This window comes from Cannabis sativa, chromosome 9, assembly GCF_029168945.1.
Source record: "Cannabis sativa cultivar Pink pepper isolate KNU-18-1 chromosome 9, ASM2916894v1, whole genome shotgun sequence".
Classification (NCBI taxonomy): Eukaryota; Viridiplantae; Streptophyta; class Magnoliopsida; order Rosales; family Cannabaceae; genus Cannabis; species Cannabis sativa.
This window is the reverse complement of record NC_083609.1, coordinates 60,994,971-61,020,481: the sequence shown is the minus strand read 5'-3', so window position 1 is coordinate 61,020,481 and position 25,511 is coordinate 60,994,971. Positions and strand designations below refer to the sequence as shown.

Genomic DNA, 25,511 nt, shown 5'->3' with positions numbered 1-25,511 from the left:
GTGAGGTGTGAACCCATTGAAAGATATGGTTTTGGGAAAGTAAACAAAATCTATCCATATCATGACAGACAACATCACTAACAGCCAAAGAAATCAATCATTTCATTTTATTCCACTAAACGATAGTCAACTTCAATAGCATATATTCACAAAGACTTAGAAAAAGACCATTTGTATTACTATATATATTTGTTCATGGAAGGTTTAATTATGATCATATATCTCTCATCTCAATCTCTTACACAAATATGGTTAAATTTACTCAAATTGTTATGTTTTTCGTGATTTTGCTTTACTCAAATTTAGGAGAGAAGGTTAGAGGAATCAAGTGCAAACATGTTGAAAGAGAAGCACTTCTCAAATTTAAACACGGTCTTGATGGTAGCACTCCTCTTCTTTCTTCTTGGGGAAATGAAGAAGAGAAGAGAGAGTGTTGCGAATGGATCGGAATTCGTTGTGACAACAAATCTGGTCATGTTATCAGTCTTGATATTTCACCTTCAACTTTTGGTGATGATGATGAAAATAAGGAATGTGACACATATCACATGGATCTTTCAGGTATAAATATTTTTTTTAAGTACTTATGATAAAAAAAATGAATGTGACACTTATATATCACACAATTCTTTTCAGGTAAATATATCAGTTCTTCATTGCTTAAGTTGAAAAATTTAAGCTATTTGCGCCTCAGCTGCATTGATTTGGAGAATCTTCAGTTCCCAAGTTTTATTGGTAATCTCAGCAAATTATTATACCTTGATCTTTCTAACAATCTCCTTAGTGGAAAAATTCCCTCTCAACTTGGAAATCTTTCCAAATTGAAGTTTCTTGATCTTAGCAATAATAGTCCTGATTTGATTATATCAAACCTTGATTGGCTTTCTACCCTTACTTCTTTAAATTTTCTTGACTTAAGTAATTTAGACTTAGGTGAAGTCAAAAATTGGATGCAACCAATATTCCAACTTCCTCAACTCACAAATGTGAATCTATCTAGTTGTAGTCTTCAAGACTTAACACCCAATTCATTTCCTTCCTACAATAACTCTTCTATTTCCATTCTTGATCTATCTTGGAATGTTCTATCTAATTATTCTACATACCATTGGTTGATTAACTCCATGCCCAATCTTCTCCATCTTGATCTTCATAATAACATGTTAAGTTTTCCACAAAATAGTTTTGGGAATCTTGTTACATCTACTTTAACCTACCTTGATCTTTCTGATAATGAAATACATGGTACTATTCCAAACACTTTTAAAAATATAACTTCCCTTGAATACCTTTCTCTTAGAGGTAACTACTTCTCTGGTACCATTCCTTACGGTTTTGGAAACTTGGCTTCTCTTACATATCTTGATCTGAGTGCTAATCGATTAGAAAATTCTATTCCGAATGATTTCGGAAACATGAATGCCCTAGAATACCTTGATCTTAGCTTTAATAATCTCAAAGGTGAAATGATGGATATGTTTGTTGTCAAAGATACACAACTTTTATCTTTGAAAGAGTTGAGAATTAATGCAAATCAATTGCATGGGCTTGTACCTAAAAGTATTGGCAATTTGAGGCATTTGGAGATTTTGAATCTATCTATGAACTCACTAGAAGGTGTGCTTAGTGAAGCTCATTTCTCAAATCTCTCAAAGCTATATCATCTTGATTTATCATTTAATAAACATCTAGAGTTGAATGTCTCTTCTAATTGGATTCCTCCCTTTCATTTACAAGTTCTTGGACTTGGGAATTGTAAATTAGGGTTTGAATTTCCAAAGTGGTTGCAAACACAAAAAAATCTCTCCCACATAGTCATTACCAATTCAGGAATTTCAGAATCTATTCCAAATTGGTTTTGGAATTTTAGTACTCAATTATCTTTGGTGAATCTTTCGAACAACCAAATCGGTGGACCTATAGTGAAAGATTATTCATTGAAATCAAACCTTATTGAAGTTGATTTGAGTTCAAATCATTTTGTTGGTCCAATACCAAATTTTTTATTCAAAGTGGAAAGATTACATCTTTCCAAAAACAAATTTTCAAGTCTCAATTCCATGTGTAATGTTAGTGATGATCATTATCATTACTCCTTGAGTTTTCTAGATATCTCTGATAATCAACTGATTGGAGAGCTTCCAAACTGTTTGTGGAAACTCAAATACATAAAGATTCTCATTTTGTCAAACAATAAGCTATCAGGAAAAATTCCTAAGTCTATTGGGAGCTTATCTTCAATTAGATCATTACATTTAAGTAACAATAATTTCAGTGGGAATTTGCCTTCATCCATGAAAAAATGTCAAGAATTGATTCTTCTTGACTTGGGAAAAAATCAATTATCAGGGTCAATACCAATGTGGATAGGAGAAAGTCTTCAAAACCTTATGATTCTCAGCTTGAGATCCAATCATTTCAATAAAACCATACCTCAAAATCTGTGTCATTTGGTAAAGCTTCATGTGTTGGACTTGTCACTTAATCACATCTCTGGAAGAATACCAAGTTGTATTGGTAATTTTTCTTCAATGAAAAAGAATGAAGATGAGGATACATATTTTACAACTGTTGATTATTATGAATTGGGAATAACTGATTATGATGACCAAGTTTTCTTAACTTGGAAAGGTACTTTGTCTTCATACAAAAGTACTCTTCGTCTTGTAAAAATTATCGATCTATCTAGCAACAAGTTGATAGGAGAAATTCCAAGACAAATCACTCAACTTAATGGTTTGGTGTTATTGAACATTTCAAGAAACAATTTAAGTGGACAAATTCCATCAGAGATTGGTAAGTTGGTATCTTTAGATGCTCTTGATTTGTCAAGAAACCACATTTTTGGTAAAATTCCTTCAAGTCTATCTAAAGTGGATCGTCTCAACACTTTAGACTTGTCAAACAACAACTTGTCTGGAAAAATTCCAACTGGTACTCAACTGCAAACCCGAGATGAAGCCTCATACGAAGGGAATCCCGAACTCTGTGGATCCCCACTTCTTAAGAAATGTCAGGAAGACAAAGAAGCAACTCCTCCCCCTCATCTTGGTGATGACCGCCTAGAAAATGAAGACGAGCTTATTATAACCAAAGGATTTTTCATCAGCTTAGCAATGGGATTTGTGGTTGGATTTTGGGGAATTTGTTTTACTTTGATCTTCAATAAGTCTTGGAGATACACTTCTTTCAAGTTCTTGAGTAATGTAGAAGATTGGTGTACCTAATTAATACAAGATTTATAAGGAGAAAATACTTCATCAATTTATGAGAAGCTAAGAGGTGAAACATACTAATAATTAATTTTCTTTTCAAATTATAATATATTCTTTTTCATATTACTTTATTTAAGAGGTGTCTTACTTGCAGGAGACATGTGGTTGGTTCTTCATTTGGAGAATGTTTCACTTCTGAAAAATTTCCTCTTAAAATAATTTATAAGGTTAAGACTTTTTTTTTTAATATTTAAAGTGTAATAAAATCTGTAAAATCTAGTTTGTATAATATATTGAATGTTGCACAAAATCATTCTCAATGGATTGTGTATGTATTGAGATGATATGTATTAGGGAGTCATAGTCTGAGTCTGTTGTTGTCGTTATTTCTGTTATTGCAGAGTTGTTTTTTCAACTGTTTTTCAGTTGGTCACTCCTCTCAAGTGACTCAATATATAAACCTTTTTGTACTCTGTAATATTTCAACAATAATAGAATGACTCTTTGATTCTCTTTCTCTTGCTTTCTCTTTCTTCCTCTCTGTTCTTTGTTCATCTTTGATTACTGTTTGATTCTTTTCATCATGAACCGAAGGAACACTAACCATAACATGGTATCAAAGCCTTTTCCGCCATTGACGGCGAATATGGCTACTGTTGCAGCTCAAAACTCGGCCAACCCTTCGAGCTTTGGAAATTTCTCAAATCTACCATTTTTTATGGCCCTTAATAGAATCATGATTTTTCACCTCCTCACTTAATCTGGATTTTTTTTTTTTTTTTGAACCGAATTAGTATTACAATTTTCTTGAAAATTCAAAACCAAGCCAGATAATTAAATGCTAACTTCAAAACCATGGTGTATTTTACAATTGTTATGTGTTTTTTTAAGTATTGTTCCTTTTTGGTTTAAGGTAGTTTTCTAACCTTTGCAAAGTTCACAAACAATACTAAATGGATATCAATATTCTACCTAGCACAATAACAAACATGTAACTATTAGTAAGAATTCAAAAATTACGATTGAATCAGAAAGTTATAAATGAATCAAATTAACTAGATTATTGACACCAAATTCATTTGTTCGGGTTATTTGGACTAGATTTGAGATTTGAAGCCACAATTCCGGATTTAATTGTATGAAAAACCAATAAAAGGAGAGCAACTTTCCTTGTAAGTGTACTCACACTCATGAGCTAAAAGCTAATATATATGTAAATGTAAAATATGAAGAAAATTTGTTATAAAGAAAAATTAATTGGCACCATCAAATGAGCTAAAATCACAAAATTTAAAAGATATGAATTTTCATTCTTCAAATCATCTCAATAATTACTCTTTTGTACTTTTTATAATTTGAAGCCTTTTATTTATAGATTTAAAATGTAATATTTAAACAATAATATATATAAAAAAAATAATGTATGGCATAATATTATAGTTTGATGAGGTAATAAAATAGCAACTAAGGCTAGTTTAGTGATGAGAGAGGGATGGGAAAAAAAGAGCGAGATTATTAATTCAAATCTAAGACCTTGAAGCTATTAAATTATTAATTCATTATAAAATACCATTACGTTATACTAAAAAAAAAAATAAGGTAATAAAATAAAAGTACAATGACACACAAATATGATACACATATGTGATAAGCTATTTTAATTAATTATTTTTATTTAAGATGTATCTCGCTTATCAATTTATGTGTGTCCATATCGTTACTCATAAATAAAGATAAATACAATTTTGATAAGGTAATATCTGAGTGCTCTAATAAAGGTTAGAACTCAGCAAAGTTCATGTTATTCAAACATGTTAGGTTCTCAAACACCATTATTTCTTTCTTTCTGAATTGCTAAATTTTTCAAAGAATGTTATGTTCCACAATAATAGTAAAAAAATGTACCAAAACCAAACTATAACAACTCAGTTTCAAATTAAGTGGATCAACTACTCTAGCCAAGTAAAATTGATAAGTCCAAAAGAATATAATGAAGCACAGTACATACAATTATTGCACCACAGCCACATACAAATTTGTTGATTGTCAAAGATTAGAAAATAAGATATCAAATTGGAATTTAATTTCTTTTCTTTTTCAGAAGTCAAATAAAACGGAAAGTGAAATCAACATCATCACAATGCTGCTGAAATATGAGCATAATAGCATATATAAGTGTATTGAGTAGTATATGTGTACCACACATATATATTAGTGGAACCTCTCTTTATTTGGACTTTAGACTAAACTTTATTTATTAGGGTTTTTGGCATTTCCTAATATAGGTATGAACCCATATTAACATTATTGAAAAAAGTTAAATTACATATCACTATTAGACTCCCAACAAAATATAGCAAAACATGTACAATGGACCACAAGAAAACAGGACCACATGTAGATATTTTTGTTGTTGTATTTGAAAAAATTATAATAATTAATTTACTGTAATTAATAAAAATAAATTTTAAATATTTTATTATATATTTTTTTATTTATACTCAGATTATAGTAATTTATTTAGAATATTTAGAGAATTATGGAAGGTCTATAATACAATATATGTATGATATTAAAAAAGATTATAATGTCTTAATTAAACTAACTATTGATAGTCTTCTTTGCCACAGAAAAAAACTATATATGGATAGTCTTCTTTTCGAGAGATTGATATAAACTACTTATGAGTATATTTTTAATGAGTATTTACTGTGAATAAGTATTAACAAAAAAATTGGATTAAAAAAATTACATTATATATATATAAACTGAAGTTATTCTATCAACTCAAAAAAAAAAAAACAACTATAAATAATATCAATTTATATATAAATGTTTAGATTAGAAAATTGACACATTGAATAATAATTTACTCAATTGCAAACACTAAAAGATTATTGTCAACTTCATTCTCCAAATCTTCTTTGATTATTGACATCCAATCAATTGTCATGCATGTCATTGTTTCCACTAAACGATAGTCAATTACCACATTCTCAAAGTCTTCATATCATATAGTCCATTCACATAGTCGACATATACACTTATTATCATATTTTATTTATTATTTATTATCACATTTGGTGTTGGAAACTTTATGCTCTCATCTTCATTTCTTGCCACTAAAAATATGGATAGACTACTACTTACTCAAATTGTTATCTTTTTGGTGATTTTTCTTTTCTCATCAAACTCAAGAGAGGTTAGAGGATCAAGTGTGATGATCAAGTGCAAACAAGTTGAAAGAGAAGCACTTCTCAAGTTTAAACATAGTCTACATGCTACTAATCCTCTTCTCTCTTCTTGGGGAAGTGAAGAAGAGAAAAGAGAGTGTTGCGATTGGATCGGAATCAGTTGTCACAACAAATCCGGCCATGTCATCAAACTCGACATTTCTCCTTCAACTTTTGGTGAAAGTGATGAATACTACACCTTGCCTCTTTCAGGTAAATACCTTAGTTCTTCATTGCTTGAGTTGCGAAATTTGAGATATTTTCGCCTTAGTCACACTGAATTGAGTATTCCTTTCCCAAGTTTTATTGCCAATTTCACCAAATTATTGTACCTTGATCTTTCTTCCAATTTCATGAGTGGAAAAATTCCTTCTCAATTTGGAAACATTTCTAGTTTACAATTTCTTGATCTTAGCTCTAATCAAATGGTTATAACAAACTTGGATTGGCTTTCTACTCTTTCTTCTTTAAGACATCTTGACTTAAGTGGTTCAAACTTAAGTGAAGCCAAAAATTGGATGCAACCAATAAACAAACTTTCTCACCTAACATATTTGAAGCTAAGTGGTTGTAGTCTTCAAACCCCAACACCTCCATTTCTTTCCATTTTGAACTCTTCAACCTCCCTTTCCTTTCTTGATCTTTCTTTAAATTATCTCTCTTTCTCTACACACCAATGGTTGTATAGCTTCATGCCTAATCTTCTTCATCTTGATCTTACCGGTAACAAGTTAAGTTTTCTTCCACAAGATTTCGGGAACTTGACACCGGCTTTAACATACCTTGATCTTTCTTCTAATCAAATTGAAAGTACTATTCCAAACACTTTTGCAAACATGACTTCTCTTGAATACCTTTCCCTTAGTAGTAACTTCTTAAAAGGTGACATTCCTTATGGTTTTGGAAACATGGTTTCACTCTCATATCTTGACTTTAGTTTTAACCAATTAGAAAATTCAATTCCAAATGATTTTGGGAATTTGACTTCCTTAGAATCAATTGATCTTACCTTCAATACTCTCAAAGGTGACATAACCAAGTTTATTGTCAAAAACACACAACTTTTATCTTTGAGAGAGTTGTGGCTTCAATCAAATCAATTGTATGGCCTTGTACCAAGAAGTATTGGCAATATGATCAATTTGGAGATTTTGGACCTATCTGTGAACTCATTTGATGGTGTAATTGATGAAGCTCATTTCACAAAACTCTCAAAGCTTTATCACTTGGATTTATCATCAAATAAACTCCTTCAATTGAATGTCTCTTCTAATTGGATTCCTCCCTTCAACTTACAAATTCTTGGGCTTGGTAGTTGTAAGTTAGGGTCTCAATTTCCAAAGTGGTTAAAAACTCAAAATAGTCTTTGGCAAATAGACATTTCCAACTCAGGAATTTCACAATCTATTCCTAATTGGTTTTGGAATCTCACTACTCAATTATCTTTTGCCAATCTTTCCAACAACCAAATTAGTGGAACAATAGAAGAAGCCTATTCATCAAAAATGAAACTTGATGATGTTGATTTGAGCTCAAATCTTTTTCATGGTCCAATACCAAGTTTTTTATTCAAAGTGAGAACATTATTTCTTTCCAATAATAGATTTTCGAGTTTGAATTCATTATGTAATGTCACTTATCATTACTTGAATGTTCTAGACATCTCGGATAATCAATTGATTGGAAATGTTCCAAATTGTTTGTCAAAACTCAAGGACATAGAATATCTTGATCTATCAAACAATAAGTTATTTGGAGAAATCCCTAATTCAATCGGTAGCTTATCTTCGATTCGATCATTACATTTGAGTAGCAACAATTTTTCTGGAAGATTGCCTTCATCAATGAGTAATTGTAGAGAATTGGAAGCTCTTGACATGGGAGAAAATAGATTTGTGGGACACGTACCTTTGTGGATTGGAAAAAGTCTTAAAAAGCTTATTATTCTAAGCTTGAGATCCAATCATTTTGATAAAAACATGCCACCAAATCTTTGTCACTTGAAACATCTTCAAGTGTTGGATCTTTCTCTAAATAACATTTTTGGAAGTATACCAAATTGTATTGGTGACTTTACATCAATGAAACAAAATGAAGGTCTTAATACTGTCCATGTTAGAACAAAGACTTATGCTTTCAAAAACACAATGACAAACTATGGTGAACAAATTTTCTTGACTTGGAAAGGAACTTTGTCTAAGTACAAAAGTACTCTTGGACTTGTAAAGGTTATCGATTTATCGAGCAACAAGTTGGTTGGAGAAATTCCAAGAGAAATCATTGAGCTTAATGGTTTGATATCTTTGAACTTGTCAAGAAACAATTTAAGTGGACAAATTCCTGTGAATATTGGTCAGTTGATGTCTTTAGATGCTCTTGATTTGTCAAGAAATCACTTTTTTGGGAAAATTCCTTCATCTCTTTCGAAAGTGGATCGTCTCAATACATTAGACTTGTCATACAACAACTTGTCTGGAAAAATTCCAACAGGCCCTCAACTCCAAACTCGAGACGAAGCTGCATACATGGGAAATCTTGATCTTTGTGGATCACCTCTTCATAAAAAATGTCCGGATGAAGAAGAACATAATGCTACTCAGCTTAGTGATGAGCACATAGAAAATGAAGATGAGTTTATAAGCAAAGGATTTTTTATCAGTGTAGCACTTGGATTTTTGGTTGGATTTTGGGGAATTTGTTTCACTCTAATCTTCAACAAGTCTTTGAGATATGCATCTTTCAAGTTATTGGATGATATAGAAGATTGGATAAAGCTAAGATAATGCAAGTGATCATAGATAAAAGGTACAAAATATGCTAATTTTTTCTTTTTCAAAGTTTGTTATTTGATAATATTCATATTTAATTAAGAGGAAACTTATTTGTGAAGACTATACATTTTTAATTTTATTTTTGCAGGGGACTCACCTTTTTCATTTATGGAGAGTGTAGCACTTGTGGACTTTTCTTCATATTATTGTTGAGATTTTTCTTAGATATATTTGAAGTGTAAGAAAATGGTTAAAGGGTAGTTTATTGGTAGTTTTGTTTTGGTCTTTTAGCTTTTGTTATAGTATATGTTGTACAAACTCATTTTGAGTATTGTATACTATGGATCATGTGATTTGCTCAAAATATTTTAATATATTATTTTTCTTCATATACAACATCTTATATATATGTTACAAATGTAATAAGTCAATAGTTTTTCCACAAATATAATGGTATGTTTACTCAAAAGACAATTTGAATCAATTTTATTTATATAAATTTTATAATGAGAAAAATTAGTGGGATGTACATAAATTAGGAAGAAGAGAAAGTTTTCTCTCCCATTTTATAACAAATGTCATTCTCAACCCTAACTTATTTTATTTTATTTTTATTTTTATTTATTAAAAATAAAAAAAATACAAATATGTTCTTCAAAAAATAAACAAAATAATTACATTTTCTAACAATAATAATTTGATCAAACTAAAACATTTAATTGTATTTTCTAGTTATATAAATAAAATAAATTATGATTTTCATTTCGGTTAGTTTATAGTAAATAACATAATTACTAGTTAAAAGTTACGTGCCGAGGCACGTAAATATTAATTTTATTTAGAGTTTAGTTCTTTATTGTTTGATTTATATTGTAATTTATGATCATGCGAATGATTTGTTTTATTAAAGTAATATGTGAGCTATCATATTTGGTTAGTAAAATATAAATGGGTATATTTAAGTCATAACAAAATAATTTAAAGAAACAACAAAAATTAGCATTATAATTTAAAGAAACAATAAAAATTAGCACTATAATTTAAAGATAGATGCATGGTTTTTAGGCCAAGTTTTTCAACACAACACAAGAAGGCTCTCCTTCGGTCCTTTCTTTCCCCTGGAAATAAAGAAAAAGTATGCTCTCATGAATTGTCACATCAATTCACACATAATCGAACTTCGAATTTCTTTCATGAATTGTTAATTCCTTAGGTTTCCACAACAAAGTCAATTAATAGAGAGCAAAAGCTAATGTTTCGTATGTCTAATTTTAATTCAAATTTCGTTATCCTGATACATGAAACAAGATTGTCAACAAAGAAAAACTGATTTGCTTATCAAAACATAATCATACAATTCTTCCTTTCGTCAATCCTAGACCAACACTTTCACTTCTAACAAAGCTGAACAAAATGCTCTACATGTTGTACAAAAGACTAATAAAATTATGCCAATGACAACTTGCGAAAGTCATATTTTAGTTAAACAACTTGTTGGCTATCAGCTATACTCTCTCCCAATTCAGTTAGGTACTGTTTGTCTAGTTGGTCTTTCAATTCTTTTCTCCATCCTTGAATCAACTTCTCATGTTTGTTGATAACCACATTCTAGTAATGAATTCAGCAAGATCCAAACACCCTTGCCTTCAAGAAATCAAATAAACGATAGCAATGAGAATCAAACTCAAAAGTATCATAATTGCAAATATTAGGAAAGCAGGAAAGGAAAAAAATAATAATTCAATAATACATACATGAAACTATTAAAGGTTACAAGAAAATATCAGTAGAAAAGAATAATAATGTAAATAATAATAACAACATAAATATTGAAAACTTCATACTGACTTGGCGCGGTAGCTCCGTGAACAAAATAATACTTTGCAAACTCAGATGGAAAATACATTCTAACGACAATTCACAAATTTTGTTGGCATACATGACACTAAACTTGACTCTAACTATCAAGCATACTCTTCTTTAATAGGATGATCTCTCACCCTAATAATTTTTATCGCCGACAAATAGAATTCAACTATTTGGCCTGCATGAGTGGCTATAAAAATAAACTGAAAATAACTTCAACAATAAATTAATAAATCAATATAGTGTACTCATATTTAAGTTTTTTAAGGTTAGCCACATAAGAGGTGAGTTTTTCAATTTCATTTGCTCATTACACTTTGTCCAGAACATGCTTGTCAAATTACAAAGCAAAAAAAAAAAAAAAGAAAGAAAGAAAATGAAAGGCATACCTTTCATGTTAAAAGGAGCCAGAGAAGATCCTCTGACAGTGGTTCTCCATCACACTTAACAACATGTAAAATTCTATGACATTCAGGAATAGATAGGCCCCTAAAATGGACACCCAACAGAAACATACATAATGAAGATAGGCAAACATAACTATAAACTCTGATTGCACCAAAACCAAAGTAAATATGTAATATTCTAACCCAGAATTTCAAGTGTATACCACGGGTCAAATAATGAGGTTTCCCATACAGTCCGGGTCATTCCTCTCATTCCACCAATTACCTTCCTAAATACATATATAAGATGTAAAATATATTAGTTTACAATTTACACAAGATAACTTGTGGGGCGATATATTTTTTCACTTGTAAAGTATTTTGATTACAATGAACATTCAATTTTACACTAAGGAAAGTGAAAAGAAAAAACAATATTTAAATATCAACAGTAATATTGCCCAATTGAACCTTTCTACGTTCTGACTTTAATGTCTTCAACTGTTCCTGTTACTATACAAAACAAGCACAAAATTTTAAGCTTCAAATAATAGAAAATTCAGTAAACTTCTTAATTTTGTTCTTAATAGTATCTTTATATGTTTAACAAAAAAGGAAAAAAAAAATATGAACTTTAAATACATGTTGTATGGCACTGCATCAAATTACATTGATGTAAAACACCAAATATAAGTCAAATTCTATATAGGATCTGGTTATCAAAAAAAGCACAAAAGGGAGTCATCAAATGAAAAACAATGTAATTTTATGAAGACAAATTCACAAACCTGTTGTTGATTCCCTAAGCCAAGAGTAAGGTCCTATATGAAAGAGGAATAATGAACATAAGAAAAGTATTTAAATGTTATCCACTCCTCACTTCTAACAAGTAATTGGTACACAATAACCACAATTCACTAAAGTAAGAAAAGGACTGCAAGCCTCGTATAAATTGTTATAAGAATTCAATTTCACCAAAATTTTGATAAACGATATTATTTACTAATTAATAACAACATAATTAATTATAATTTGTATTAGGGGTTTATAGGGATGTTAATAAATTAAATTTTCTAAAAAAATAAATACAAAAAAAATTGAGCAGAATATTAATACATATATTTCCTAGTGTTGAATTTGAAATTCTTTCACGAGAACGTATAATTAGATAAACTTACAAGAATGAACAAATGAATAACTCACATGATATGAAGAGCTCTAAACTTGAAGCCATTTGATAGAATTCTTGAGGTTTGACTGCTCAATCTGCAAAACACACTCATCAAAACTAACATTTGGATCAAATTAGAACCTCTCAAATCCAAAACATAAATTAATAAATCAATGTCTCGATTTGAATCATATGAATGAATATGAGATAAACTTACAAGAAGAGAGCAAATATTTAATTTGGTATGGGTATATGTTGATCAAGAATGACGAAATCGTGTCGCGCAAGAACTGGAGGCGCTTATTACATTCCCTAGAGTCAGTTCTCGGAATTGTGCAGCGAAGGACGGAAGAAGGAGATGATCACGTTGATGAAGGAGAAGGTTTTGGAGACGTCGATCTTGCAAATGCCTAGATCTCTGAGAGCGAGGTGGACGTTTTCCATGGCTAGAAGGAGGAAGCTTTAGTTCTCTGATAGATAGGCACGTATGAATTGATATTAGGGAGAGGGAATTCAATTTTCTTATCTATTCGTTTCATGAAGATATTTTTAGATGGACTGGTTGTTAGAGTTTTTCTAGGAGAGATTTTAGGGGTTTCAAAGGAAGATGGGATCTGATGGGTAATTTTGTTTATTAAATATATTTATTTAAAAAAAAGATTGTTTAATTTTTTGGGTTTAATTATTGGGTTTATTTATTTGTTAACGTTTAACGTTAACAGTTTGTTAAGTTAATCGTGTAAGGCTAAATAAAAAAAGAATCGTTAAACCAAGAATCGTTAAACCAAGAATTGCCGTTAGATAGGCACTTTTAATATATAAAGATATATTATTTTTAATTATTTTATATTTTAACACATTTATTCTTTCATGAATTATTTTGATTCCAATCCCAGTAAATATTGTTATTAGATATTTCATTTGTAGTTATCAATTTTCCTATATTACTTACTACATTAAAATTAGAATCTAATATTAAATTACACTAATTATATTATCACAACTATTTGTAAATACAAGCGTGTTTAGCACCATCATGACCATCAGGCACACATTATGACACTTTAATTGGACCAACAACAATATGATATTTAAAGAATTCCTAATGCCAACTTTGAGGAATTTCCGCCTCATTAAGGGTGAGTTCTCGTGAGACCCCATTCCTAAGGGAATTCCCGTCCCCATCTTCATTAGGAAATTTCCCGCCTCATCCCTAATAAAGAATAAGCAAGAATGAAGATTAAAATTCTAAACAAAAATGAGAATAGAACAAACACTCCTCGACAATTATCCGCCTCGTGTGGCATGTGCATCCCCATTTGCAAGACCACCTTAAGATAGTGCCTAATTACAATACTCTTACTAACAATGCTAAAAAAAAATTACCTAAATTATTTAGTAAGAAAAAAAAATAATAAATAAAATAAATTATTAGAATTAGAAGGAAGGAAAGAATCCATTGCCGGCTATGGAAGCGCCACGAAGACGCCATTTCCTCCCGCCACCAATACACTTCTCCCCGCCATGGATTCACCAAAGCCTTTAACTTTCCAATTCCTCTCTCCTTCCCCATACAAACCCAATTTCTCCTTTTCCATTTTCTCAGGAAAATTCGTAATGAGAGTTTCACACAAATGGACCACTACGAGGTACTGGGTCTGACCAAGAACGCCACCAAGGACGAAATCAAGGATGCTTTCCGACGATTAGCCTTTAAATTTCACCCCGACAAGCATTCTGGATCTTCCAAGTCTGTCAAGGACACTGCTACTCTCAGATTCAAACAGGTCTCTGAAGCTTATCAGATCCTCAGCGACGATCGGAAGCGCGCCGACTATAATTTCCGATATCGGTATCATAATTCTGGTGGTGGTACTGGTAATTCTTATGGGTATGGTTATGGCTATGGTCAACACAATTATGGTAGCGAATATCGACCTGGTTCTGGGTCTGGCTCTAATGGGTTCGTTTCGAAATTTGAGAATGTTCTTCGTTACTTAACCACGAGAGCTTTTCTTCTTAATGTTGTTTTTGCTGGGTAAGATTCTTAATCCTTTAGAGTTCATTTCTTTATTCGTAATTTGTGAATTCGGGTGAGGTTTTTAATTTTTTATAGTGTTTGTGGAATTGTTTTGACCTAAATTGTTAGAATAGTAACCAGTCACTTATCTATCATCTTAATTATATGATGAGATTCCCTATTGAATTAGTTTTGGAACTTGAGAATTGAGATACTAGAATTTGACATATTGGTAAATGCCAAATGAAACAATTGTATGGTGGAAATCATTGAATTTGTTGTTTGATTGTAGTTAGGAGTGAATTGGGTTTGAGATTATAGTTTGAATTAGATTATACATTGACTTGAAAGTCCCTCTGGATTCTGTAACTTAAGTTGGTATAGTGAACTGATTGGGTTTGTAAAATATATTTGGTGGATTGATTATTTTAATCTCTAGCAAGAATCCCAAGTTTGGAACTTCTGTTCTTCTCATATTGAAAGAAACTATCTGAATGTCTTGGTGAGGGTGTTAATCTATCATTTGCAAGATTGTTTTCCCAATAAATTTGCCAATTTGGGATAGTTGCTTTCCTCATGTTTAGATAATGTTATAATCAAATCACAACTCTTGATATGAACAGGGCACACCGTTCTCTTAGGCCTTGATGGAATTTGATATCTTTTCCTTGTCAAGCTGTGATACAATTTCTGGAATTCAGAAACATAGATGTTTGTGATTTTAAGCAAGTATCAATACTCTTGTTTATTTGGCTTAGTTGTTCGGAATCGTTGTGCTTAATAGCCGTTATTCCTATTTAGGCTCTGCTGTATTATGAATGCTAGTATGTTTCGTAATGGAGTAACGAATTTCAGCAGTTTACTGGTTGAAAGTTAAGACTGATTTTAAGACATTGATTTGATTCTGTATACAGTGCTTTACTAGGTGGGATGTTTGTAATCGATATGGGCAAGGACGCATTGTGGAAGATGCATAATTCCGGGGTATGTTACTCTACTCTCTACAACCTTAATTCCTGTTTCAACCAACCATTGCCATTATTATGTCTTTCAACATAAAATCATACTTGCATAATTCGAAAATTACATAATAGAAATGATTAGAGCAAAATGAGGAGAGCAGACACAAACTAATGTTAACAGGCCAAGTAGCCAACTCCTCATCCAGTTCCCATGTTCAATGTTGTGCAACTTAAGCTGTTTTTTCGGTTTTATAATATTGTTTATCTATTGCTGTGTTCAGAAATCTTTTGAAGAAACCATGGAGTCTATTGAGAAAGCCAAAGCAGAGAAGGATAAGACATAAGACGGCTTCCATCGAAGCTGTCCGACAAGGGTTTCTTCTGATCTGTTGTTTGGCTCCTTTCAATGAGATAATAACATACAAGAATACACATGAAGATAATAAAAAATCAATAATATAGAGAGTAAAATACCATACTGTTTTTTGTATTAACTGTAAAAGATTTGTTCATGCAATAATCTACACAGTTTGTATGTAATTCATTCTCCTATTTTCTTTGACATGTGAGTGATTCATGTAAATAGAGATTATGTCAGTTTGTGCTAATGACTAATAAGTGAACATTTATTTATCTTCAACTGCACTATTTTTTGTGTCCTATTGCTAGAAACTTTGAAAAAGAGTGAGTTTTGAGACAAGACTTAATCCCAAATGTGTGGCTCAGTGGCTCTTGAACTAAATCCATCTGAGTTTCAAAATGTGTAGTATTCAACAATGACATGTAATATTTTATATTAAGAAAAGCATACACTTAACTTCACTGGCATAACAATAGTTAAATTGGATAAGGACAACTTTTTTAAGTGTATCCAAAATTAATTGTCTTTTTTTTTTCTTTAAATTGATAATCAAAATGGATTACTTTAACAAAAATTCTTAACCTTGTTTTGGCCTCTTTTAAATTGAAAAAAACATAACTTGAAAACAAGAAATATTTCAAAAAAACAATCAAATCATTACAAAAATCTCATATTTCATTTCAAGTCTTCTTAGGTTTCTTCCTTGCAGAAGTTCTTTTGCCAATTCTCAAATGAGCAGCCTCAGCAGCATAACTTCTGAGTTTCTGAAGAATCCTTCTCTCGCTAATTCGAAGCGCCAAAGAATGGTACAATTTCTTATCTCTTACGCAACAACACTTCTCCAACGCTTCAATATCATCCTCTAACGAATTTGAACCATAAAGACTCTCTCTAATATTTGCAACCGATAAAAGAGTGTCGCCAACACTTTTGTTCATGAACATGTCATTGCTCGGTTTTGTGATTCCTTTCAACAAAAACATGCCCTTTCCTTCCTTTAATTCCCCAACTGAATTCACACAAGTTGACACTGCAGAATCCAACTCGTAATATGTATCCTCGGGTAACAGAATTATGTGTAACAATATTCGTAGCTCTATTTGAGGCTCTCCATCGAACGAGATCTCAAAATAATCAGACTCTTCTTGGCTTTCACACCCAGAGAAACCGAGTTTTTTCCATAGTGATACCCTTGCTCTAGTGCATCGGCTAGAAAATAAAGACGAGCTCCATTCGAGTACTATTTCCATGTCGATGTTCACTATGTCATATGGGTTATTAGGCTCTGTAAATCCATACCTGTGAAGTAATGCAGCATTACCTAATGAGCCATAAGTGTTGTAAACCTGACAAAAGAAGAAAATGATTAAAAAATAACTTAACTACCAAAACCAACCTAACAACTCATTTTCAAAGTAAAGCTTATGTTAAGTCAAAAAGAATGAAATTTCATCGGCTAATGAGTTGATGAAAATCGAACACATTGTGTGTGTTTTATTGATAGATTTAATCACATCAAACACAGCATTTACCCAATTACTGAAACTCTCTGATGGGGTTAAGGTTTGGTAGCTGCTAAGTGTAATATAGACTTCACAAATGCTCACACACAAGCAATGTGAGACAATACACACACACAAGTTAAGTTGGCATGAACGGGAATTGTAATGGAATCGAAATTTCAATTCTATTGTTTGTTTTGCTTTCAAAAACCTTGTAACGCAATTAATAAAAGCACAATTAAACAAGAAGCAAAATGACTCTTATACCTTCCTATATTGAAATATAACTAACAAAACAGAAAAACTAACCAACATATCCCAAATATTCCATGATTGCAACTCCTAACATTACACAGAAACATAGGAAAAAACTAACCTCAGATCCAGCTTTAACATCTTTGACCATAATCATCTCCATAGCTGAAGGTTCATCCCCCAATTCAGAAGAAGACTCGCCCGAAGACTTCATCCCCAAAGGACTGATCTCTATCTCTGAATCATCTGAATCATTGTCATCATATTTATCACCATTCATTTGGTCAATATCAGCTTCACTATCAGATTCAGAGTGAGAAGAAACAGATGTGAAGTGAACATCCTCAGCTCCTGTTTTATGATTAAAGCTGAAAAAATCGATAGAAGGATGTAAAACTTAAGGAGTGATATGAACAAAAGGGTAATCAAATTCGACATAACAATTAACTTACAGATCAGCCAAGGGAACCATTCCTGAACCATGGAAGTCATCAATCATAAAAGACCGAGAAGCAATAAGAGTTTTAGCAGCGAAATAATCTTGGACGCAAAAGAAGGTAGGATCAAGCTGAAAAGATTCCATTTCTAATAGAGGTTGAATACTCTCTTCCCAGTCTTCACATATAAGAGCTTGATCTTCCTTCACTGTCTACCTACATCTTATCTAACATGTCAAAGCTCTGTACTTTTTAAAGAAAAAAATATACCACCAACCATTGCACATTCATAGATAACATAATCTACATTTCAAAGATTTTGCCTTTTTCTAAAACATCATCAACCCATTACACAAAATGGTCTTTGGTTTGGTAAAAACAAACACACACATGAATAGATACATATTCTATAGTTCAGAGTTGTGTATTTCCTAAAACTCCATCAATGCATTACAGATGATCATCTTTAACACTAACAGTCAAAAGATTAAAGAATAAATTGGTATTTTGGCCCTTGAACTTTGACCTGAAAGATCACACCCTCCTAAATTACTACTTATGTTAAATATTTTGCCTGAACCTTGACCGTTAGTAAATTATAATAGTGGTCATACTTTAGAGGTAAAATTGCTAGTTACTTAACAGAAGTCTAACGAAGTCCCATATTTCACTAATGTTCATATTTAACATTGCTAATAATTTGGAGGGCACAATCTTATTAATGACAAACTTTCAGCAGACAAAATACCTATTTATTCATACATATACTACAAATATAATTGCATGTATTTACTAAAACACCATCAAACCCATCAAAAATATGGTCTTAACATAGAATAAACATATATTACACTTGACAAAAAATGCTAAGGAGCCACAAGAGCAGGAATACTGTAAAATACAATATCGAGTCTCACACATTTGATTAAATAAACAAAACAGAAAATTACTAACAACATTCCATATCGGTATAGTGTTGTCCACCTAAGCTTAAAGTGCCTAATAGCATTGCTCAAGAGCCGGCATACTGTAAAATTCAATATGGGATCGCACACATTTAGTTTAATAAATAATATAAAAAATACTAACAACATTTATAGTGTTATGCACTTAAAGGTTAAGGTAACTAATAGCAATGCTAATTAATCATTATATATACATATATACATACACTTACATACATAATTATACTAAAAAAAACACACCTTGTGAAGTTCAGTACCACAGAGCAACCTATCAACTTCCTCTGAAGTCCAAACCAAAGGCAAAGACTCTTGGTAAGGCATGACACTAAAATAAGGAGCCCAAGGGGATAACTGGCCAAGGCTCCTCTCGTACATGATGGCCACAGAGAGAGCGAGAGTACCATCCAAAGAGGAAGCTTCAATGAGGTCTCTTGCACCAGTATTCCGGACGGTGAGGCAGGCAAGCTTGGGAATGGTGGCGACCACGTCACCTACGGTGAGGTCGCAGAGTGCTCTGATGGAGATTCCTTGAAGAGGGCAGTCGTGGAATTGGAGGGCATCGCTAAAGTCGACACCTTTGGACTTCATCCATCGCTTGAATGCTCGAACTCGTCTGCTGGTGGTGATGGCTGCGGCGGCCATTGATGATTGCTAAGTTGTTTCTGACAAAAGAGGTTTTTCCTATGTATAATATATGATGACAGTTTTTGTCGTTTTAAGGATTTAATGTCGTTTAATAGCCATTTAGTTTTTTGTCGTTTTTTTAATGATTATACTTTGGTTGAAGAATTATACTCTCGTTAGATATGAGTTTGGTTTTAAATTACGTTCTTCATTAAACTTACAAAAATATTAGTATAGAAATAATTTTATAAATAAATAGTTAATTAATTAAAAAAAAAAGAAGAATCTAAACAAATCCATATACACTACTTAAGAGCTTCTAGACAGAATTTTATCAAGTTCAGAGACTGTCAAGAAGATTGGTGAGGTTGATTCACTAGCAACTATACATTACATTGCTTATTCGGTTTTTTGAGTCTCGAATTGACATTGATGAGGAAGGAAAAGAAGGATCAATGGGTGTTATCGTAGTGAATGGAACTCGTACTTTACTGAAGAGAGAGAGATTTAAAGTGACTAAGCCTATAAATTTAAAGTGCGATTGCAAGTGCTCCTTCATCAAACACAAAAATCAACAAGAAAAACAAACACACATTATCAATCATAGAAAACACTCTCGAAGCAAGACGATGCGTCCAGCAGAGATTTCGTTTACATGGTTGGTTGTACGTAGCTATTTGTACAAGAATCTACTCATCTTGATCTTGTATGAGGTCAAAAAGATCAGCAACAAAATTCAAACAAAAGGGCTCTAGTGTGTTGATGTTAATTAAGAGAACCTTCAACAATATTGCAAAAGCTTCCAGTTTAACTCAACATTGATACTATAACCATAAGCAGTCACCATGCAACACGCTATACTCGAACGACGGTCGCTCCATACCTGTGAGAATGAACAGTATTATATGATTCAGTACACATTTTTTTAACTATTCTCAACAAACTAAAGAGAAATAAATCAAAATTCCAAAAACCAGTTCTCAAGTGAGCAGCCTCAGCAACAGCATAGCTTCTGAGCTTCTGAAGAATCCTTCTCTCACTAATTCGAAGCGCTAAAGAATGGTACAACTTCTTATCTCTTACGCGACAACACTTCTCTAACGCTTCAATGTCATCCTCTAATGAATTTGAACCATAAAGACTCTCTCTAATATCTGCAATTGACAAAAGAGCATCACTAACATTTTTGTTCACGTACGTGTCGTTGCTCGGTTCTGTCATTCCTTTCAACAAAAACATGCCCTTTCTTTTCTTTAACACCCCAACTGAATCCACACAAGCTGACACTACAAACTCCAAGGCGTTATATGTATGCATAGGTAACAGAATTATGTATAACAAAGTTCTTAGCTCTATTTGAGGCTCTCCATCGAACGAGATCTCGAAATAATTGGAACCTTCTAGGGGTTGACACTTACACCAAGGGAAAGAGAACCCGAGATTTTTCCACAGAGATGCTCTTGCTCTAGCGCGTCGGCTAGAGCATAAAGACGAGCTCCATTCGACTACTATTTCCATGTCGATGTTCACTATGTCATATGGGTTATTAGGCTCTGTAAATCCAAACTTGTGAAGCAGTGTAGCATTACCTATATAGCCATAAGTGTTATAGACCTGACAAAAGAAGAAAACTATCAAAACAACAACCAAAATACTAACAAATTTGAAGCTGGCATGAATGGAAATTGTAATGGAATCTAAATTTCGGTTCCATTGTTCTTCGATTATGAAAACCTTATAATGCAATCACCATTACATTATTTATACGAAGGGATATTTGCAGCATAAATACTATATGTTACGTTTTTATTACAGTTGTTGTTACAACAAATTTCATCAACTGTTGATTTAGTTAAGTAAAATGTCACTTACCAATATATTAGCGGTCCAATTTATTTTTATTTTTAAAAATTATTAAAGAATCTTAAAATAAATAACAATCAAAGTTAAAATTTCAAGAAAAAGAACAATAGACATATGTTATTATTTATTTAGTTTTTTTTCTTCTTTCATTTTTCAGCTTTGAAATTATTTATTGAAAGTGGACAATTAATTAGTAAACACGTGTTAGTTTAGTTAGATTTAACGAAACTGAGATTAACAAATCCCAGATAAATCATAGGAGAAAACTAACCTCAGATCCAGCTTTGACATCTTTGACCATAGTCATCTTCATAGGTCCAAACTCATCATCATCCTCCAACTCCATCTTTGAATTATCTGAATTCTTATTGTAAGCATAGGTAAAATCATTCACTTGGTTACTATCAACTTCACTCTCAGCTTCACTATCAGAATCAGGATTTGAATCCGAATCAGAATCAGAATCAGAGTAAGAAAAACCTACGAGGTGTACATCCTCAGCTGCAGTTTTATGATTGAACCTGGAATATAACAGAAGATTGTGGAAGTTAAAGGATTGATATTAACAAAAAGGGTATTCAAATTTGACAAGAACAACAATAAACTTACAGGTCAACTAAAGGGACCATTCCATAACCTTGGGAGTCATCATCAACCAAAAAAGAGCGAGAATGAATGATAGTTTTAGCAGCGAAATAGTCTTCAACGCGAAAGAAGTTGGGATCGAGCTTAAGAGATTCCATTTTCAATAGAGGTTGAATTCTCTCTTCCCAGTCCTCGCGTAGAAGAGCTCGATCTTCCTTCACTGCCTACCTACATCTATCTACATGTTAAAGCTTTGTACTTTCTTAAAACAAAAGACACCATCCCATTATACAAAATGGCCTCTGGTTTGATCAAAATGGAATACACATATGCATAGTATGCATAGATAACATGATCTACATTTCAAAGTTTTGCCTTTTCCTAAAACACTCAACTCATTGAAAAATTTGATCTTGGGTTTATATATTCACATAACAAAGAATGTATATTTTCATAGCCAAAAGATATGTGTGTGAGAAAAATAGATATAAACAATCATCAACCCACTAAACAAAATTGAGAAGTGGTAACATCAGCCTCTTATTTCAACTTCTTTTCAATTTCCACACCCAAAAACATTGCCAATTTTTTTATTTTCTTTCTTATCATCGTTATAGTTACAACACCATTCTAATAAATTTTTAAATAGTTTTCTGTACCAAAAACAGAATTTATGATATTTTAGTTTAATACGAGTCATTCAAATTTGTTTTCGAGATTGTATACTGTGAAATAGTTTTACAGCTATAATAAATACCGCCAGCCATGCATATAGATTTACAATTGAGGTTGAGAAAGACATTGAAATTGGAGGTTGCAATTAACACTCAAATTGCATACAATTTTTACACATAAAGTGTATTCAATTGCATGTTGCAAGGTATTAAGTAAAATTACATAACATAGATTTATATTATTACCTAAGCCAACACTAACACATCACAGATAATCATCAAAAACACATAATAATATATGTAAATATACAGATATAATTGCACTAAAAAACACATATTGTGAATATACATATATACATGTACATATAATACACATATACATGTACATTTGTACACCTTGTGAAAATACATATACACAAATATACAGATATAATTATACTAAAAAACACACCTTGTGAATCTGAGTACCACAGAGCAACCTATCAACTTCTTCTGGAGTCCAAACCAAAGGCAAAGACTCCTCTTGGTAAGGCGTGACACTAAAATAAGGAGCCCAAGGGGATGAGTGGCCGAGGCTTCTCTCGTACATGATGGCCACAGCGAGACCCAGAGTATCACCATCATTCAAAGAATAAGCTTCAATGAGGTCTCTAGCACCACTAGTCCGTACAGTGAGGCAAGCTAGCTTGGGTATGGTGGCGACCACGTCACCTACGGTGAGGTCGCAGAGTGTTCTGACTGAGATTCCTTGAAGAGGGCAGTCGCAAATTTGGAGGGCATCGTTAAAGTTGATACCTTTGGACTTTAACCACCGCTTGAATGATCGAACTCGTCTGGTTGTGGTGGTGGTGCTGGTAGTGGCGGCCATTGATGATCGCTTTAGTCTTCTGAGAGAGAGGTTTGTTTTGGTTATGAATATGAAGAGCAAAGTTTTGTGTCGTTTCTTGGGGTTTAATGTCGTTTAATCTTGATTTAGTTAGTTTTTGTCGTTTTTTTAAAGATTATTTGAAGAATTAATATATAGATTACATACTATTTTCGAACTTGTATTTTGCAAAAGATACTGATTGAACTCTGTACCTTGTTAAATTATAAAATAAATTATGTATTTTTTAAAATTGTAAAAGTAAGACTCTGAGCTTAATTTTTAATAATTTTTTTACAATAACTAACTTGAAAACGATTCTTAGCACGAACAAATATAAAAAATGTAACTAATTTCATAACACTTTTAGATTGGATTATTATTATTAAGTTATATTTTGACAAAAAAATCAGTTTATGGTCTTATTTAAACTATTTTGAAAAATATATGGTTCATTTTGTTATTTAACGAAACAAAAGATCTAATTAGTAACATTTGCAAAACACAAAATTTAAAAGGGTAAATACCATTTTAGACCCTGTGTTTTGTAAAAGTTACAGATTGGACCCTGTGTTTTGTTAAATGACAAAATGGACCCTGCATTTTCTAAAATAGTGAAAATAAGACCATGAGCTTAATTTTTGACAACTTTTTTTTTAATACAACCAACATGAAGACAATGCTTAATACGAATAGATACAAAAAATGTAAACAGTTTTATCACAACACTTTTAGATCGGATTATAATTAAACTTTATTTTGACAAAAAAAATCAATTCAGGGTCCTATTTGTACCATTTTAGAAAATACAGGGTCCATTTTATCATTTAACAAAACACAGGGTCCAATTGGTAACTTTTGCAAAACAGAGGGTCCAAAATAGTATTTACCCAATTTAAAATGATATTTACTCGAGTCATTAATTTTCCTTTATCATTTCTAATGCAAAAGATGTAAATATTTTAGTAAAATTTGCAAATATATAAGCAAATGTTATTAATGATAATTAATAAATTAAATATTTAAAAAACAATTAATGACAATATTATAATTAAAGAATGTACCATTTAAAAAAATATATATTAAAATTTATTATAAATGATTGTTAAAAAGAATTATTAATATTATTAATAATAAATAACAAACTTATAAAAATTTCTATTTAAAATTTACCATAATACTACATTTTGTGTTGAATTTGACACAATATTATAATATAAAGATAATTTTAAAATATAAGTAATTTATATTTTTGTCAATAAAATTTTAAAAACCATAAATCTCTCTAATTCCACACAACGATTGTAAATTTTTCAACTTTTTTAATGAGATTCTCTCACATAAATATTCTAATTATATGATACAATTATGTAAGAACAAACTAAGTCATTTTGAGATAAGCATATCATTTGTGATAAATAGGATGAGCTCCAACACAATGATTTGGAGTTCTTACAAAGTGAAACTATATAATACCAAACACGAAATAAATCTTCCAAATATAAAAGTAAATACTTTTTAATACTATATCATAATAAACTTATATTTTAGATAATTTAATATTTATACATATACTACAATTTGTTTTAACTAATTTTTGTGGATGACAAGTTCTAAGAAACTATCAACTATCTATGTCGCAAATGGTATTGATCATAGCTTCATTCTTTCATGATGTATCAAAAAGCGTGCCACCAACAATAGTGTCGTGAAGAAAAAAAAATTGCACAACTAAGCTAGTGCTTCGATGATTTCC

The 25,511-nt window shown here is 31.5% G+C and overlaps 5 protein-coding genes across 8 annotated transcripts; 3 read left to right on the top strand and 2 right to left on the bottom strand.

Moving 5' to 3' along the window:
• The first annotated feature begins 147 nt into the window (after nucleotides 1–147).
• Nucleotides 148–3,688, top strand: LOC115703929 (receptor-like protein EIX2). 2 transcript variants are annotated; one of them, XR_009684591.1, is made up of 3 exons: nucleotides 149–561; nucleotides 637–3,282; nucleotides 3,370–3,688. XR_009684591.1 is itself a non-coding variant. In XM_061104384.1 (2 exons), the coding sequence occupies exons 1-2, from the start codon at nucleotides 249–251 to the stop codon at nucleotides 3,225–3,227; spliced, it is 2,904 nt and encodes a 967-aa protein (XP_060960367.1). In that variant the 5' UTR covers nucleotides 148–248; the 3' UTR covers nucleotides 3,228–3,688. The 2 variants fall into 2 exon arrangements, 1 of the variants encoding a protein (XP_060960367.1); XM_061104384.1 differs by having other exon boundaries at nucleotides 148–561; nucleotides 637–3,688.
• Nucleotides 3,689–6,262: 2,574 nt separating this feature from the next.
• Nucleotides 6,263–9,608, top strand: LOC115721829 (receptor-like protein EIX2). Its single transcript, XM_030650909.2, has 2 exons — nucleotides 6,263–9,253; nucleotides 9,368–9,608. Exon 1 carries the CDS (start codon nucleotides 6,313–6,315, stop codon nucleotides 9,229–9,231), a length of 2,919 nt encoding a protein of 972 aa, XP_030506769.2. The 5' UTR covers nucleotides 6,263–6,312; the 3' UTR covers nucleotides 9,232–9,253; nucleotides 9,368–9,608.
• A 4,403-nt stretch (nucleotides 9,609–14,011) lies between these two features.
• LOC133031095 (chaperone protein dnaJ 72) lies at nucleotides 14,012–16,264 on the top strand. Its single transcript, XM_061104394.1, has 3 exons — nucleotides 14,012–14,680; nucleotides 15,577–15,646; nucleotides 15,906–16,264. Exons 1-3 carry the CDS (start codon nucleotides 14,277–14,279, stop codon nucleotides 15,966–15,968), a joined length of 537 nt encoding a protein of 178 aa, XP_060960377.1. The 5' UTR covers nucleotides 14,012–14,276; the 3' UTR covers nucleotides 15,969–16,264.
• A 284-nt stretch (nucleotides 16,265–16,548) lies between these two features.
• LOC133031094 (ribosomal lysine N-methyltransferase 3-like) lies at nucleotides 16,549–19,962 on the bottom strand. The gene is made up of 4 exons (XM_061104393.1): nucleotides 19,385–19,962; nucleotides 18,195–18,391; nucleotides 17,864–18,110; nucleotides 16,549–17,331 (listed from the first exon to the last, which is right to left on the bottom strand). The coding sequence occupies exons 1-4, from the start codon at nucleotides 19,784–19,786 to the stop codon at nucleotides 16,666–16,668; spliced, it is 1,512 nt and encodes a 503-aa protein (XP_060960376.1). The 5' UTR covers nucleotides 19,787–19,962; the 3' UTR covers nucleotides 16,549–16,665.
• Nucleotides 19,963–20,339: 377 nt separating this feature from the next.
• On the bottom strand, nucleotides 20,340–23,831 carry LOC133031093 (uncharacterized). Of its 3 annotated transcripts, none has more exons than XM_061104392.1 (5): nucleotides 23,342–23,831; nucleotides 22,241–22,440; nucleotides 21,903–22,152; nucleotides 21,187–21,382; nucleotides 20,340–20,922 (listed from the first exon to the last, which is right to left on the bottom strand). In XM_061104392.1, the coding sequence occupies exons 1-5, from the start codon at nucleotides 23,756–23,758 to the stop codon at nucleotides 20,624–20,626; spliced, it is 1,362 nt and encodes a 453-aa protein (XP_060960375.1). In that variant the 5' UTR covers nucleotides 23,759–23,831; the 3' UTR covers nucleotides 20,340–20,623. The 3 variants fall into 3 exon arrangements, with proteins under 3 accessions (XP_060960375.1, XP_060960374.1, XP_060960373.1); XM_061104391.1 differs by having other exon boundaries at nucleotides 20,340–20,651; nucleotides 20,743–21,382; nucleotides 23,342–23,805; XM_061104390.1 differs by having other exon boundaries at nucleotides 20,340–21,382; nucleotides 23,342–23,806.
• Between the last annotated feature and the right edge of the window lie 1,680 nt (nucleotides 23,832–25,511).

Coding starts and splice junctions, on each gene's coding strand:
- LOC115703929 (XM_061104384.1), top strand. CDS start 249: ATGGTTAAATTTACTCAAATTGTTATGTTTTTCGTGATTTTGCTTTAC. Junction 562..636: donor ATATCACATGGATCTTTCAG/GTATAAATATTT, acceptor AATTCTTTTCAG/GTAAATATATCAGTTCTTCA.
- LOC115721829 (XM_030650909.2), top strand. CDS start 6,313: ATGCTCTCATCTTCATTTCTTGCCACTAAAAATATGGATAGACTACTA.
- LOC133031095 (XM_061104394.1), top strand. CDS start 14,277: ATGGACCACTACGAGGTACTGGGTCTGACCAAGAACGCCACCAAGGAC. Junction 14,681..15,576: donor CTTAATGTTGTTTTTGCTGG/GTAAGATTCTTA, acceptor TTCTGTATACAG/TGCTTTACTAGGTGGGATGT. Junction 15,647..15,905: donor GGAAGATGCATAATTCCGGG/GTATGTTACTCT, acceptor TGCTGTGTTCAG/AAATCTTTTGAAGAAACCAT.
- LOC133031094 (XM_061104393.1), bottom strand. CDS start 19,786: ATGGCCGCCGCAGCCATCACCACCAGCAGACGAGTTCGAGCATTCAAG. Junction 18,392..19,384: donor GTGGTACTGAACTTCACAAG/GTGTGTTTTTTT, acceptor AGATGTAGGTAG/ACAGTGAAGGAAGATCAAGC. Junction 17,332..17,863: donor ATGTTAAAGCTGGATCTGAG/GTTAGTTTTTTC, acceptor TTCTTTTGTCAG/GTTTACAACACTTATGGCTC.
- LOC133031093 (XM_061104390.1), bottom strand. CDS start 23,758: ATGGCCGCCACTACCAGCACCACCACCACAACCAGACGAGTTCGATCA. Junction 22,441..23,341: donor GTGGTACTCAGATTCACAAG/GTGTGTTTTTTA, acceptor AGATGTAGGTAG/GCAGTGAAGGAAGATCGAGC. Junction 22,153..22,240: donor ATGGTCCCTTTAGTTGACCT/GTAAGTTTATTG, acceptor GTTATATTCCAG/GTTCAATCATAAAACTGCAG.